The sequence below is a fragment of the Vicugna pacos genome, chromosome 10 (genome assembly GCF_048564905.1).
Source record: "Vicugna pacos chromosome 10, VicPac4, whole genome shotgun sequence".
Taxonomy (NCBI): Eukaryota; Metazoa; Chordata; class Mammalia; order Artiodactyla; family Camelidae; genus Vicugna; species Vicugna pacos.
Genome location: NC_132996.1, coordinates 11,172,661 through 11,187,086, shown reverse-complemented (window position 1 = coordinate 11,187,086; position 14,426 = coordinate 11,172,661). Strand labels below are relative to the sequence as shown.

The window sequence follows — 14,426 nt, the reverse complement described above, 5'->3', positions numbered from 1 at the left end:
AGACAAAAAGATTAGAATGAATGAATGAATAAATAAATAAATAGCCAAAATGATTAGGAAAATTTTCTTAGCTACTTAGCTGCCTGAGATGGGACAAATTTTTTTTGAAAAGAGAATTTTTTAGTCTCACTTTTAAAGAAATCTATCCCCTGGTTTATCTTCTTAACATAGCCTTTGTCTTACAACTGAAATATTTATGGAATAGAAAGCATACAATGCAGAGGCTTTTTTAACAAAAATACTATCACATTACAGCTATTTTATATCCTGCATTTTTTCACTTAGTCATACATTGTGACCATTTTCCTATGTAATATATATTTGTGCAAATCATGATTTTATAAGCTATATAATATGTCCCCCTTCCTACATGATAGTAAATTTTGTCCCCCAACCCTGGGATTTTGTTTTGTTTTGTTTTGTTTTGGTCTAAAGCTATCTCTAGTAAGTCACTGTAATTCTGAATTGCAACCAGCAAGATCCTTACTAAGACAACTGCCTTTAGTTTTATCTGGCTTAATTACAGTGCTTGCTTGGAGTACATGTGTATGAGCTAAGTAGCTTCCTTCTGGTTTATCATTCCGCTTCTCTGTAACTAAAGAGAGAGAGAGTGGAAGCTGTGGGGCAGAAAAACTCGTGTCTGCAGCCTACACCCTCACCACCCCCCGACTTGCTTCTCTTTAACATGAAAACCTTCTTTGATAATATGAACAAACTTTACTTAACTAATTACAAATGGGTATGAGAAAGTTGCAAATACAGGTGCCTAAAAGGACTTTCGACTGTGATAACACGTGATCAATTCAGAAGTAGGACAAAGTGGCAAGGACAGCAAGGAAATGTTGTTTCAGGAGGCAAATGGGCAGGGTTACTAAGGGCCCACCTCACCACAGCTTCTGATGTCAAGCTTTGGATTCTTCAGGTCTGGCATTTCTCTAAAGCCATAATTCACACGGGTGGGTTGAGTGTGACGGCTAACATGTCCCACAAGGGCAGAGGTGTCTGTTCGTTCAGATATACCTCACACGCCTGGCACATAATTGGAATCCAGTAAGTATAAATATTATAAAGTTAAATCTTTTGCAAGTTTTGAAGCCCAAACAAGGTCTGACCCTAACACAGTCTGGCAAAAATCATTGTAGACCAATTCTCAGTCCTGTTGCTTGGAAAACACTTTAGAAACAGCTCTGCAAACTGGTAATGACAAAGGAGTCCTGTCATAATATACCAAAATAAAGAAAAACTGAAGTATTTTCTCTTTTAAAGGAACACAGCAAACCCTGGGGTCATCATATCAAAATCTTCTAGCAACAATCCCCATCACCCTTTCTCAAGCTGTGGTCGGGGAAATGGGCTTAGGAGAGTTTCAAGGGAACCAAAGAGGCAAAGTGGCTGTTCTGTGAGGAGCAGTGGGCTCTGTGAATGGCTGGTCAGACACCCAGACACTGGGGCTCTCATTCACATCTAATTTCTCTTCTTTGACCTCAAGTTGCTATTTCCCTGTGTCCTGGATGATCCTGGAAATTAAGTCTTTGAACAGTCAGCTCAAAGAAGTCCCCCCCCCCTTTTTTTTTGCAGAGCGCAGTGATGCTGCCAAGACAGAAGGAGTTCCTGCAATGCAGTTAGACAGTCAGGGCAGTGTTTATTCACTGGTCTTTCTCTTTCTCCCAAGACCAAATGTTTGTTGAATGAGGCTGAACATTACTCAGGGTAAATACAGACCAAAGATTCTTTTTAGACCAGTGGAAAATAATATTATCAACATTTTCACTGTGATTTCACCTTGGTGAATCATGTATGATTTCTGGGCTGTGCTTTATTTGGCCACAGTAGCTTGACGTGGCTGTCCCATTTGCTTGGGAACGGTTTTTTCCTTGTCATGTGAGCAACATGGATTTACCCTTCCATTTCCACACTTTTCCAAAATCATTTATACATCATTAATTTTGTTTACTTTAATCTAACAGGGATTTCTTCATATTTCAAGTGCCTCAGACTTGTTTTAGAGGAAGAATCAGACAAGTATGCTGCAACCTGGTCCGACCACTTTTGTGATCTGAATGGCTGCTCGGGGGGAATTTGCTGGTCAGAGCAGAATTCCCTGACCTCTATGGAAAAGGCATCTTCTCTCCATTTTCTTTAGCGAAGCGTGCCCTGGGTCTTGTGAGAAGTGGGGTCAAGATGGGGGTTTGGGGGGACTGGGTAGGGTGGGTGGGCAGTCACAATCCCTTCCATCTGTGGAGAGTTGGCCTACCTCCCTGAGTTACATGTAAGTTCTGATGTGGAGCAGGTACCATAATAAACCCAGAGCAGGAATGTTTGTTGAGTTCCTGAGACTGTACAGGATTTGTGCTAAGTCATTTGACTAAGGACCCAAGTAAACTTGAGGTGGGGGTAGGCAGATAGTGCTGGTGAACTTGAAGATGATTTGGGGAAGCCAGTATGATACTTACCATTTTTACCCTACGCTTGTTCTATATTATTTAACTTAGTTATTATTTTATAGTCCAAGGTCTTTTGCATAAACTTCATGACTGAAGAAAGTGAATTATTTCATAAGCACCTCATGAAATGTAAAATTAATAGTGGTTGTTCATTCATTCACTCATCTATTCATTTATTTCACAAATATTTATTAAACACCTCATATGTACCAAGCATTGCACTGTGTGATGTTAACATTTATTGCAATGTCAAAATAATTTTACTTTGTGTAAGCCTTGTATTCTATAACTTTTACATGTGACTGCAAATAAACTCTATTTTATGAAAGAGTAGTTTAACAAGAAGAATGCAGAAGTAAGCCCTACAGATATTTTAAATATAGTACAGACATTTCTGACTTTAACCAGAATTTCACTGTGTACTTTTACTGAGTATCCAAAATTCTTGCCTTACCTGTTCAGTCAAGTAAGAGTAAAGGAAGAATTTGAGTAAAAGAGTAAGAGTAAAGGCCTAAAGTAAATGTAATAAATTCTCATACTGACTATTCATAACAGTATCTTTCAGGGGTGATAAGATTTTGCACTTTAATAAAAAGAAACGACCTTATAAGTTGGTGTTAGTTTTATTTTTCTATCAAAGATTTCATACAGCAATGAACAAAAACTTGTGGATGGTTGTTGAACTTACTCATTACCTAATATTTTCAAACTAACATTCATTCCATACTCATCTGCCTAATTATACACAGTTAAAAAATTGTACCTGTACTCGCTTCGGCAGCACATATACTAAAGCTGGAACAATACAGAGATGAGCATGGCTCCTGCGCAAGAATGACACGTAAATTTGTGAGGATTCCATATTTTTAAATCAACAGTACTTCAGTTAAAAAAAAAAAAAAGCACCTGGCAAAGGAAATCATCTCCACCTTTTTGCCTATGGGTTAGCCTTTCCAGTTACACCTGCTCCTCGGCTACTCCCCGGCTGCTCCCCACTTCCTGGTAAGTACATAATACTGGGAGGAATTTTGCCCTTTTCTCTCTTCAAGGAAAAAAAAAATTAAAGTATACTTGGCAGGTCAGCGTTCAGTCACAGAAACCCCAGATCCAACCAAAAATAACAACCCATTTGAGGGACCCCAGGCTACCAGAGTGCTGGTGGGGAGACTCAAGGCAGTCAGAACATGTTCCAAGGCGACCCTAGGAAATAACAAATGTCGCTGGTGAAGAACAGTAGGACAGGCTCAGAATGAGCTCTTTCCCTGGAGAAGAACAAAGCACGAGGTAGACTTTTAGGAACCACAGTTGGCCTGGTTCTTGCCCCCAGAGAATCCTGTCCTATATTAAGTTTTGGAACCGAATGGGTCATTCTTGGACCCGCTGTGCACGGATCCCTCATTCTTCTTGACAAAATGAGCCTTGAATTTTGGAGCTCTCCTCTACACATCTTTCACAAGCTCGGGGCCAAAAGCCCTTCTGTACACCTGACCTTGTTGTCTTCAGGCTTGCAACTGCAATCTGGTTTTTCTGGGTAATATTTTGTGGAAACTGAGAGGCCTTTAAATACACAAAGAAACATTTGTTTATAGTTACTAAATTAAAATGAATCATAAAGTGTTTAAACACTCTAAAATCATAGAGTGTTTTTTTTTTTTTTTAAAAAAAAACTACCAAAAAAGGAGGGAGGGTAATAGATCAGTGGCAGAGCATGTGTTTAGCATGGAGGAGATCCTGGGTTCAATCCCCAGTCCCTCCATTAAAAAAAAAACTACCAAAGTGATTTAAAATTTATTTAGAATAATAATAATTCAGGCTAGTAGACAGGCTGTTTTAGCCTGTCCACTATCCTTTCCCTCTTCTTCAGGTAACAGCACTTCATTTTCTTCCTTTAAGGAACTGTCCTCCCCCGCAACTGTTAGTCCATGATGAGGTTTATATGGGGCTGATCCTATCACCTAGATCCAGAAAAGGGTCTAAAGAGGGTCCACATTCCCTGGCCACAGTCATTGTTTCAAGAACAAGCACCTGGTCCACGTTGGACCGATGCGAGCCAGCCTAATTTGATGGAGTTTCTGAGGCTTGTCACCAGGTTCTCCACTACTACACTACTCCAAGTGTAGTATTTACCACTGAAAGCTTTTGGGGCATCTTAAGGTCACAGCAAGACATTCACATAGCCAGTTTCTCCTGATACTGACCCACTTTCTAGTGGGGAACAGAGGTACCTAAAGATCATTTCAATGATACATTTAGGACATTCATTCATTCATTCAACAAGTATTCATTGAGACGATGACTACTACTAGATGCCTGGTTCTGTGCGAGGGAGAGTTTATGATTGAAACAGTCATGATCACTAACCCCATGATGTTCCGAAAGATGTGTACGAGAGCACAGAGGAGAGGCACGTAACCTACCCTGGACATGTGCACATGGGTGTCCAAGATGGCCTCCTGGAGAAAGGGACAGTTTTCCCAACTCTCTCTGAATCTCTTCTCCTTTAATTTTAATTTACTCTCCTTCTCACAGCTACTGTCATAGGTGAGTCCTTTTTATTTCACATGTGAATTATAGCAAGAGCTTTCCAACTGGACTAGACACTCCTATTCTTATCCTGGTCCCTAATACCCAACTCATTCGTGTGTGTGTGTGTGTGTGTGTGTGTTTGTGTGTGTGTTCCCACAGTGAATAGCACACTAAGAACTACCTTCATTTCTTTTTTTGTTTGCTTGTTTTTTTTGGGGGGGGGAGAGGTAATTAGGTTTAATTATTTATTATTATTGTTTTATTTAACTGGAGTATCAAACCCATGACCTCGTGCATGCTAAGCGTGCACTCTACCACTGAGCTATACCTTCCCCTCCAACTCATTCTTTATTGATAACGGAATGATTTTTTTCTTAGCAAAACTTTACTGAAGTATACATAAAATTACATATATACATACACATATACATGGATAGAATTACATATGTAAGCAAACAGCTTGAAGTTCCTCAATCAAACACACCTATTAACCAGTGCCCATATCAATAAACATGGCTAGGACACCAGAAGTCCGTCTTATGTCGTTTTCTCTATACTCACCTCCCCTCACAAATGAGCTTTTAAAAGTATTAATCTCATTATATTGCTCCCTTGCTTTATTAAAACCTTTCAAGGACTCTCTGCAGCCAGAGCCCTGGTCTATCCTCTGTTGGGGGCGGTAGGCAAAGCGAATGCTCTTATGAAGGGTAGGGTTTCCTTGAAAACTTGGTTTCATAAAATGCACCCCCTTTGTGGGCCTCACAGGGGTGGGGGTTTGTTACCAGCGCTTTGTGTGCCCACGCACAGTCAGGACAAACAAACCAAAACATTGGAGCTTGGAGCAGAGGAAGGATGATTACAAGCAAGGAGAACAGTGGCTCATGCTGGAAAAATCAGAACTGCCCAATGGTTTTGGGGGGGTAGTTTTCAGAGGCAAAATTTGGGGTGAGGGCTGCAGGGTGGATGACTTTCTTCTAATTGATTGTTGGTGAGCAAGGCGGTGTTCCAGGAATCTTGTGCTCAGCTAGAAGCTGTCATCCTCCACCTGGGTGGGGGTCTTGGTTCCTGCAAAAGAACTCAAAGACACTGTGTATATTACTTGAGGAGGAACCAAGACCCTACCCCAGGACTACTATTTTTTCTTAACTGCTCCTCCTTTGTTTCTGCATCCCCTCCCTTCCCTGATTAGCAACTGTTTGAATCTGGAATTTAGGGAAGGAAGATCTTGGAGGCTGAAAGGAGCCTCTTTCCTACAAACTAGAAATGGAGGACACGGAAAGGATTTGTACCAGGGAGGACTCCACAGACAGGGTCCTGCTGGGTTTCAGGCTGACTGGCCACTGGCCTGCGTGGGCAAGTCACGGGGTCAAGGGCAGCCCCCACATTTGCGCCCTCGCCGCCTCCTTCCTTCCGGCACGCTCGGAGAAAGGAAGCGGATCTTCTGTCTTGCCCAGAGGCCGAGCATCGCCGGCCAACTTCCTCCTGAGCTCCCGCCAGCTCTCCCACCGCAAAGGCTTTTGAAGCTTCTCGCGTTCCCTGCACGCACCCGGGGATGAACTGGTCCTTCACTCTGGAAGGCAAGGGTTCGGGCCAACGCGACTGAGGACCCGGGCGCAGCCGGGAGGGAACTCGGGCGGGCAGGAGGCCAGGGTGCGGCGGGGAGCGCGCCCGGAGAAGCCCGGGACCCCCGCGACGAGATCCGGAGGCGCGGATGGGGAGCGGCCGGGGCTCGGCCCGGAAGTCCAGGAACGCTGGAGGGGCCCCGGAGTGGGCGGAGGTGCCGCAGGAAGCGCCCCGGGCCGGGCCTGGCCGGGCCGGCAGGGCGGGGGGCGCGGTGGAGGGGAGGGACGGGGCGGCGCCGGGCTGGGCGGCCGGGCCAGGTCCCCTCGCCCTGGAGGCCCAGGGGGCGGGGAGTTGCGCGGAGGCGACCGGGACCCACAGGCCTTCAGATCCCGGGACCGCCCTCTCCCGCTCCAGGGCTGGCGGCGGCGAGTGGCAACGACGGCTGGAGCCGCAGCGGCAGCATGAGAGCCGGCGCCGGGGCAGCACGGCTGCGGACGCGCGGCGGACAGCAGCGGCCCTGCCCGCGCTCGCCATGGGCGCGCTGTGGGGTCGGCGGCGCCGCCAGCGCGGAGGCCAGGGGCTGCCCGCGGCCGTCTTGGCGTCGGTGGCCACCGGCCTAGTGTGCACCGCCCTGGCCGCCTACGCCTGCTGGAACCAGCTGCCGCCGCTGACCCCGGCCGCTTCCGCGCCGCGGCGGCCGGTGCGGCCGGTGAGCGTGCTGCTGTGGTGGGAGCCCTTCGGGGGCGGCCGCAGCGCCACCAGGCGCCCCCCCGACTGCCGGCTGCGCTTCAACATCAGCGGCTGCCGGCTGCTCACCGATCGCGCGGCCTACGGGGAAGCCCAGGCGGTGCTCTTCCACCACCGAGACCTGGTGAGGGGACCCCCGGACTGGCCCCCGCCCTGGGGCGCCCACGTGCGCCTGACGGAGAATCAGCAGCTGCAGGTGTTGGACGACGAGGAGGAAGCGGCGGAGGCAGCCGTAGCCCTGGCCGCCTCGGGCCCCAGGCCCCCCGGCCAGCGCTGGGTGTGGATGAACTTCGAGTCGCCCTCCCACTCTCCCGGGCTGCGAAGCCTGGCCGGGAACCTCTTCAACTGGACACTCTCCTACCGGGTCGACTCGGACGTCTTCGTACCTTACGGCTACCTCTACCCCCGCACCCACCCCAGCGATCAACCGCCGGGCCTGGTCCCGCCGCTGGCCCAGAAGCAGGGGCTGGTGGCCTGGGTAGTGAGCAACTGGGATGAGCGCCAGGCTCGGGTCCGCTACTACCGCCAGCTGAGCCAGCATGTGGCCGTGGACGTGTTCGGAAAGGACGGGCCCGGGCAGCCGGTGCCTGAGGTTGGGCTCCTGCAGACAGTGGCCCGCTACAAGTTCTACCTGGCCTTCGAGAACTCGCAGCACCTGGATTATATCACCGAGAAGCTGTGGCGCAACGCCTTCCTGGCCGGGGCTGTGCCCGTGGTGCTGGGCCCCGACCGTGCCAATTATGAGCGCTTCGTACCCCGCGGTGCCTTCATCCACGTGGACGACTTCCCTAGTGCCTCCTCCCTGGCCGCCTACCTGCAATTCCTCGACCGAAACCCCTCTGCCTACCGCCGCTACTTCAGCTGGCGCCGGAGTCACGCCGTGCACATCACCTCCTTCTGGGATGAGCCTTGGTGCCGGGCCTGCCAGGCTGTGCAGACGGCTGGGGACCAGCCTAAGAGCATCCGTAATTTGGCTGGCTGGTTTGAGCGGTGAAGTCATCCTCCCCTGGGTAGAACCCAGGGAGGCCAAATCGTCATCTGGATCCTCTTGCTGTGCGTCTCCTTGACTGCCGAATCATGGGACTAAATTTTCCAAACATCCATTTTTAATCCATGGGAACAAGTTGATTTACCAATTACTAATATTCAGCAAAGCGACTGGGTGGGAAGGATGCCCGGGGCTCATGCTTTCTTGCACAAATGGCAGTGGGGCTCCCTCTGTTGTCCAAGAGCATCGGTGCTCTGGGTTGAGGAAGGGAGTCCTTTCTCGCCTAGTACCCAGGGCAGAGGGAGAGAAGTAGCTTAACTACAAAAAAACCATTCAGTTGCTCTGAATTTCCTCATCAGCCGCAGGCCGTATTTGTGGCCTGTGCTGAGTGTCACACACTGCTCCTCGATTCACGTATCACTGGGCCAAATGCAGCAAACCCTGATTTTAGAAAGAGCCTTGTTGCAGGGTAGTGAAAGCCCTGTCTCCTAAGAAAGGTGAGGAGGGTGATCCAAGAATCCATTGCCTTCCTTAACAAGTACTGTTTTTCCCTTGCTTCATAAATGGAAGCAGGATGCTGGATTGTCCTTGGAGAAGAGTTAAGTTAAATATGTGGTGTACCTCACTTTACACAAAGTTATTCCTGAGAAGCCGCTTTTGAATCAAACTCACTTCTTTAGGAGAGCTCAGTGTTTAATAGAAGCTATGGAGAATCCGTTTACAGTGTGAATAATCATCTCCCGACTTACTTCTTCTGTGTCTCTGTTTTTCTATAACTTGGATTTTTTTGAAAGCATATTAAAATTACAGATGTGAAAATAAAGCAAAGCAACCTTCTCCCTTCTTCCCAGAAAGCCAGCCTGTGTTTACAAACAGAAGAGAAGGAAGCCATAATGTCACTTTCCACAAAGTTATTTATTTTGTGTCTTTCCTGGAGCTGAAATTTAAACTGGAATGTCCGTCCCCACCCCACTTCACGCCCTCCCGAGCTACTGGCATTACCTGTCTGCAGAAAATGAAATTGTCCTGCCTTTCGGAACCTTGCAAAAGGAAAAAGTTTCATGGTGTCTGTTAATGGCAGTTACTGTTTGTGTGCTAGGAAATAGAACTAAATTAGAGCCTGCAGTAAAGCTTTATCTTTTGTTAAAGAAATGGGCAATTTTCTCTGAGGCCATCAGGTTCCCCTCCTCATCTGCCTAGTCGTACAGTAAGTATATCCTCCCATTTCTCCTGCCCTTAAGTCTGTGCTATGAGGCCAACTTTGAAAATATATGTATTGACTTTAAAAGCTTTTGAACAAGCAGCATATTAGGTTTCCCCAGGTGCCTTCACTGTGCCAAACGCTGAGCTTGGGGTGCTAGGAAAGACCCCAAGGCAAGGTCCCTCTCTTTAAGGCTCTTACAATCTACCACTGTCAAAAAATGAGTAGTAATTTTGGTAAATCAGTTGGCAGAACTTATTTGTTTAAAACGACTTACTTAACAGTACCATAAAGCAGTTATTAGAAAGCCAGTTGATTTAAAGCTTGAAATAATTTTTCCCTTGATTTATTATAATAAACACCCTCAGTGACTTATTGGGGGTAAGGCCCAAGATTAATTAAGTTTATAAAGAGTTCTGTAAATAGTAATTGTGCATTTGATTAGTACAATTAGCTGAATCACGAAGTTTTATTTCTATGCGTTTGTTGCCAACTCAAAAAGCTGTCTAAAATCTAAGTGCTTCAATTCTCCTTTTTCCTTAAAAGGAGAAATGAAAATCCCTGGATAAAATATCCTTATTAAAATAGTACGGGCAGAATTATAATATCCAAGTAGCAGGCATCCAAGAAAGAAGAAGGAAAAATCCTATTCTTCAAATAAGCCTTTCATGACCTATTGGCCAGTGATCTTGGTGTTATTGGGAATCTAGGTGGGACAGTGTGGGACAGTTTGGGTTTTGAAGATAATCTGGCTTTGATTTGAATCCCAGCCATGTGACCTCGGGCATATTAGTAATAACCTTGAGCCTCGGCTTTCTTATCTGTAAAATGGAGCAGGAAACTACATCACAATGGTTTTCAGAATTTCAAGAAGTCACAAGGTGCTTAACAGATGGTGGGGAATCAATCAGTGAGAGAGACATTTTTCCCCCTTCTTTCCTTGCAGTGATCTCATGCCTCCATATCCAATTATATGGATTATAAAATTAAGTCTCAAGATATGTTGCAGAATATACCTGAAATAAAAAGGAAGGGGCCTAATATCGTGTATTTCAAATGAATCCCTAAAGCTAAGCCGTATGATTTTAAGAATCATCATTGCCATTTAGATTGAGATGGAATTTGCAGACTAGAAAGAAGCAGTGAGGCTTTCTTTGAAAAAAAATAATTGGAGTTTTGGTTAAGTGATGTAGTTAATTAAATAACTGTTGTTTTACTAAGGCTTTCCTTAGTATTAAGCCTATTTAAAACTAACCACATATGTGGTTATTGAATACTGAGCATGAGGAGGGTATAATTGAATCTTTTTAATGTGGAAATTTTGAGTACGAAATTTAAGGACCAAAATTTTTTTTAGGCTAATCTCATCAAAGAGCAAGAGAGATATGGCAATTGTCCATCTTATGTTATTTTGTTTTTCAAATTCTAAATTGAATAGATTAAAAATTCACATATGTTAATATAAAAATACATATAGATGCATCACCTGTATTTCAGAAATGGCTTTCATAAATTTTTCTTTCAAATGTATTACAAATTTAATATTTTTAGTGCTTGATGACTAATTACACGAGTGCACCTGGACTGATGTCTGCATCAGGAGGACAGTCTGACTTGCTTTCAGCATTCACAGGTCGTTTTCAGTTTCCAAGCCCTTCCCTAGCAGTAATTTAGAGACTGGGTGGCTTCATGGAAAGAGCTTGCAATTTGGAGTCAAAACCTGGGTATGTGGTTCTGCCACTTTCTGCTCCTGTAGCCCTGATCAGGCAAATTACTTAAACTAGCTTCCTCCTTTATAATGCATGAATGCCCCTGCAAAACAAGGATTAAATGTGGTGATGTCTGCCAAGGTGCTTTGTACGTTGTAAAGTGCTGTAGAGTTACAGGATGCTCTAAATTTTCAAAGCTCGAGAGCAAGGATCAGCACCGTTTTTCTGTAAAGGGCTAGAGAGGAAAAATTTCAGGCTTTGCCAGCCATGCAGTCTCTGTGGCCACGATCCAACTCTGCTGTCTGCAAAAACAGCAATTGACTATGTGTAAACAAAGGCCATGCTTGGGTTTGGTCCGTGGGTCATAGCTTGTTAATGCTGCCCTAGACTTTTGGAGGTAGAAGGAATTTGAGTACCTACCTGATGGGAGTTTCTTAGAAGGGATTTAAGAATTGGAATTTGAGAATTTGGAGGCATTTATTCCTGGGTTGCTAGACCAGCTTTGCAACACGTCCTAATTGTCTTATCTTGGGCAAATTATTTAAGTTTTGTGTGTTTTCATAGTCTCATCTCTAATTGAAGGTAATCATATGTAATTTATAGAGGTGTTGGGAGAATTAAAAAAGACACTAAGTCCTCGGGACAGGGGGTTGGGTATAGCTTAGTGGTAGCTTGCACGAGGTTCTGGGTTCAATCCCAGTACCTCCATTTAAAAAAAAAAAATTACTCAGGACAGTGTGGGGCATATAGGAAGCACCTGAAAGATGTTAGCTGTGAGGCTCACCAGTCAGTTTTACAGAGAAGGGAGCAGAGGTCCAGACCCGTGTAAGGACTTGCCAAGGTTACAATGCTAGTGGCAGGACCAGCTGTGCTTGTGCAAGTCACAACCCCTTTGAGCCTCTGTCACTTGAACTGTAAAATTAGGGGGTGGAACAAAATCTTCTAGTTCCATCGCCATCATTCTACTAACTGGCACCCCAGAGCTTAAAGAACTACCTTACTGCCCTTACTGCCTTCCTTACAGTCTAGAAATGACTTACTACACAGCCTCAGTAAACTGGCAGAAAAGCCAGGCACTGCAGAGGGAGACTCTAATTTAGCATTAAAAAATATATATTTATATATAATATACATTTATATGGTACATAAATATTATATATATATATATATTTTAGTGACATGCCTTAAGTATCAGGGAAGGGAGCCAAGTCTTTGGTAATTAGTATGGTGAATAATTGCATTGAATACACTTCGAGTCATCCTTGGATGCATCTCAGGGACTTTCATACTATGCATTCTGATAATAAATCAAGTACTTATGTTCACCTGTTCAGATTGTTTTGACAAAAAGATTAAAGTGATGAGATGGAAAATGACTCCTTGGTTATAATTTTATATTCCCCCCCGGTGCTAACGTGTCCCCCCATGACACATGGGCTGCGTCTTGGTTGAGGGCCTTCTGTAAGCTCATTGCTCCTAGACTGGAACTGAAATATGATGGCTTTGCCTCTTGTAAACCATGTGAGGTTGAGTTCATCTCGTCCTCTTGTCTTTCTCGCCTGGCTTTTCACTTTAACCTGGTGACATCTCCAAGGACATGAGTACTATATATTCTCTCATTCCAATTTATTTTGCTAAGTGCTCTGATGCCTTCAACGTGCTGTCTCTAGCTCCTGTGCATGAAGTTGAATAATGCCAATTTTTAAAGAAGTGGAATAAAGACTAGGAACATGCTGGTGGGCAGAGGCATTTTCTTCCTAGCAGCTGATGCAGAAACTATGAACTTGGAAAAAACATTGACTGCTTTCTCTAGTTTTCCTCCTCCAAGAGGCACACACTGATGTGCTCATTTAGGTAGGCAGTCTGAAAAATGGTGATGGCCAGCTGAGGGGAGGGGCAGGTGTGACAAGAAAAGAGGACTCAATAATGAAAGAGTTAAAAGAAAAGCACATTAAAAGCATAGCAGGTGGTGGGTATATGTGGGGAGTGAAGAGTAAAAGGAAAGACATTGAGGTACATGAGTAAGCAGTGCTTGAAGAGAAGGTGAGAAGATAAGCTAGAAAAAGAGGAGACGGAAGACGAAGGTTAAGATGACAAGTAGGAGAAAGGAGGAACATATGCCTGGAGAATGAGGGAAGAGTGTAAATTTGATCATTCAGTGCCACGTTCCTCAAGAAACCTTTGTTCCCACTTGAAATGCGGCATCTGTTGGCAAATGAGAAGTGAAATCAAGAAGTCTGAACTCACCGACAAGGAGTGAGGAACTTAACAAGGAATAAACTAACATTTCAGCAGAAATAGAAAACTGCCCCTGGATTGCTTACAACAGCTTCTTGAACTCTTTTTGAATGCTTCTTTTTCCTCTTGGGAAAATCACATCCATTGCAGGTTTTTGTTTTTGTTTTTTATTTCCTGTCGGCATACTTCAATTGTACTCATTATCCACTTTTAGAGAAATTTCCTATTTTTTAATATAACCATAATCACCAACTGACTGCTTTGAAGAAGAGTCAGAGGAAAACACAGAAGGGATTTAGAACATTTAGTACATTTGTTAGTTTCATGTGGAATCCTATGATAAAACCATTTAAAGCAAGTTGTAAAGAATTAGATTTTTGTGCAAAATCACAGCAGTTAAAGGGAAAAAAAGCAAGCTCTCAGTAGTAGCTTCAGAGGAGGGAGAGGATTCCATGTTAGAAATGAACTTCCTTCATCACAAACTAAGTCTTCTTAATGTCCCTTATTAAAAACACAAGTTCTGCAGCCTCGAGCCTCAATACTAAAGCTACCTGATTATTTTCACTAATACTACAGTTAAAAATAAGTTACTGTTAAGCATCACCTTCAGAATGACTAATCTCTATAGGGCTTTTGCTCTCCTAGTAACTAGGAACACCTGCTCTTACCCTGTAATTTTTTTTTCTCATTCTCAAAATGTTTGGCAAACATTTTCAAAATCTCTGTCCCACTCCCGAAAACTTATTCTGAAATACCAATGCTCTTACTGATCAAACAGAAACACCCTTAGATAAAAATGAGTCTTATCTGAAGACTGAGCAAGCCTCCTTCTTTGGGAGGTACAAATTTGTGGCTTTCAGACAAGGATTCTTTCCTAGAAGTTGTAGTTCACTAGTATGTGTTCTTTATTAAGGTCTTACCATATGCAGGGTACTTTCCGTATTTTTTTCCTATTTCTCAACTCTACATTAAAGGCGTTGTGGTCATCCGTTTCTACGATGACCCCCGTG

General features: G+C 44.4%; 1 protein-coding gene and 1 non-coding gene across 2 annotated transcripts; both read left to right on the top strand.

Annotated features, from left to right (window-relative positions):
* The first annotated feature begins 3,209 nt into the window (after nucleotides 1-3,209).
* On the top strand, nucleotides 3,210-3,313 carry LOC116279329 (U6 spliceosomal RNA). Its single transcript, XR_004188692.1, has one exon. It is a non-coding gene; the product is annotated as a U6 spliceosomal RNA (small nuclear RNA).
* Nucleotides 3,314-6,394: 3,081 nt separating this feature from the next.
* Nucleotides 6,395-12,554, top strand: FUT4 (fucosyltransferase 4). The gene has a single exon (XM_072968956.1). The coding sequence runs from the start codon at nucleotides 6,682-6,684 to the stop codon at nucleotides 8,272-8,274; it is 1,593 nt and encodes a 530-aa protein (XP_072825057.1). The 5' UTR covers nucleotides 6,395-6,681; the 3' UTR covers nucleotides 8,275-12,554.
* The last annotated feature ends 1,872 nt before the right edge of the window (nucleotides 12,555-14,426 follow it).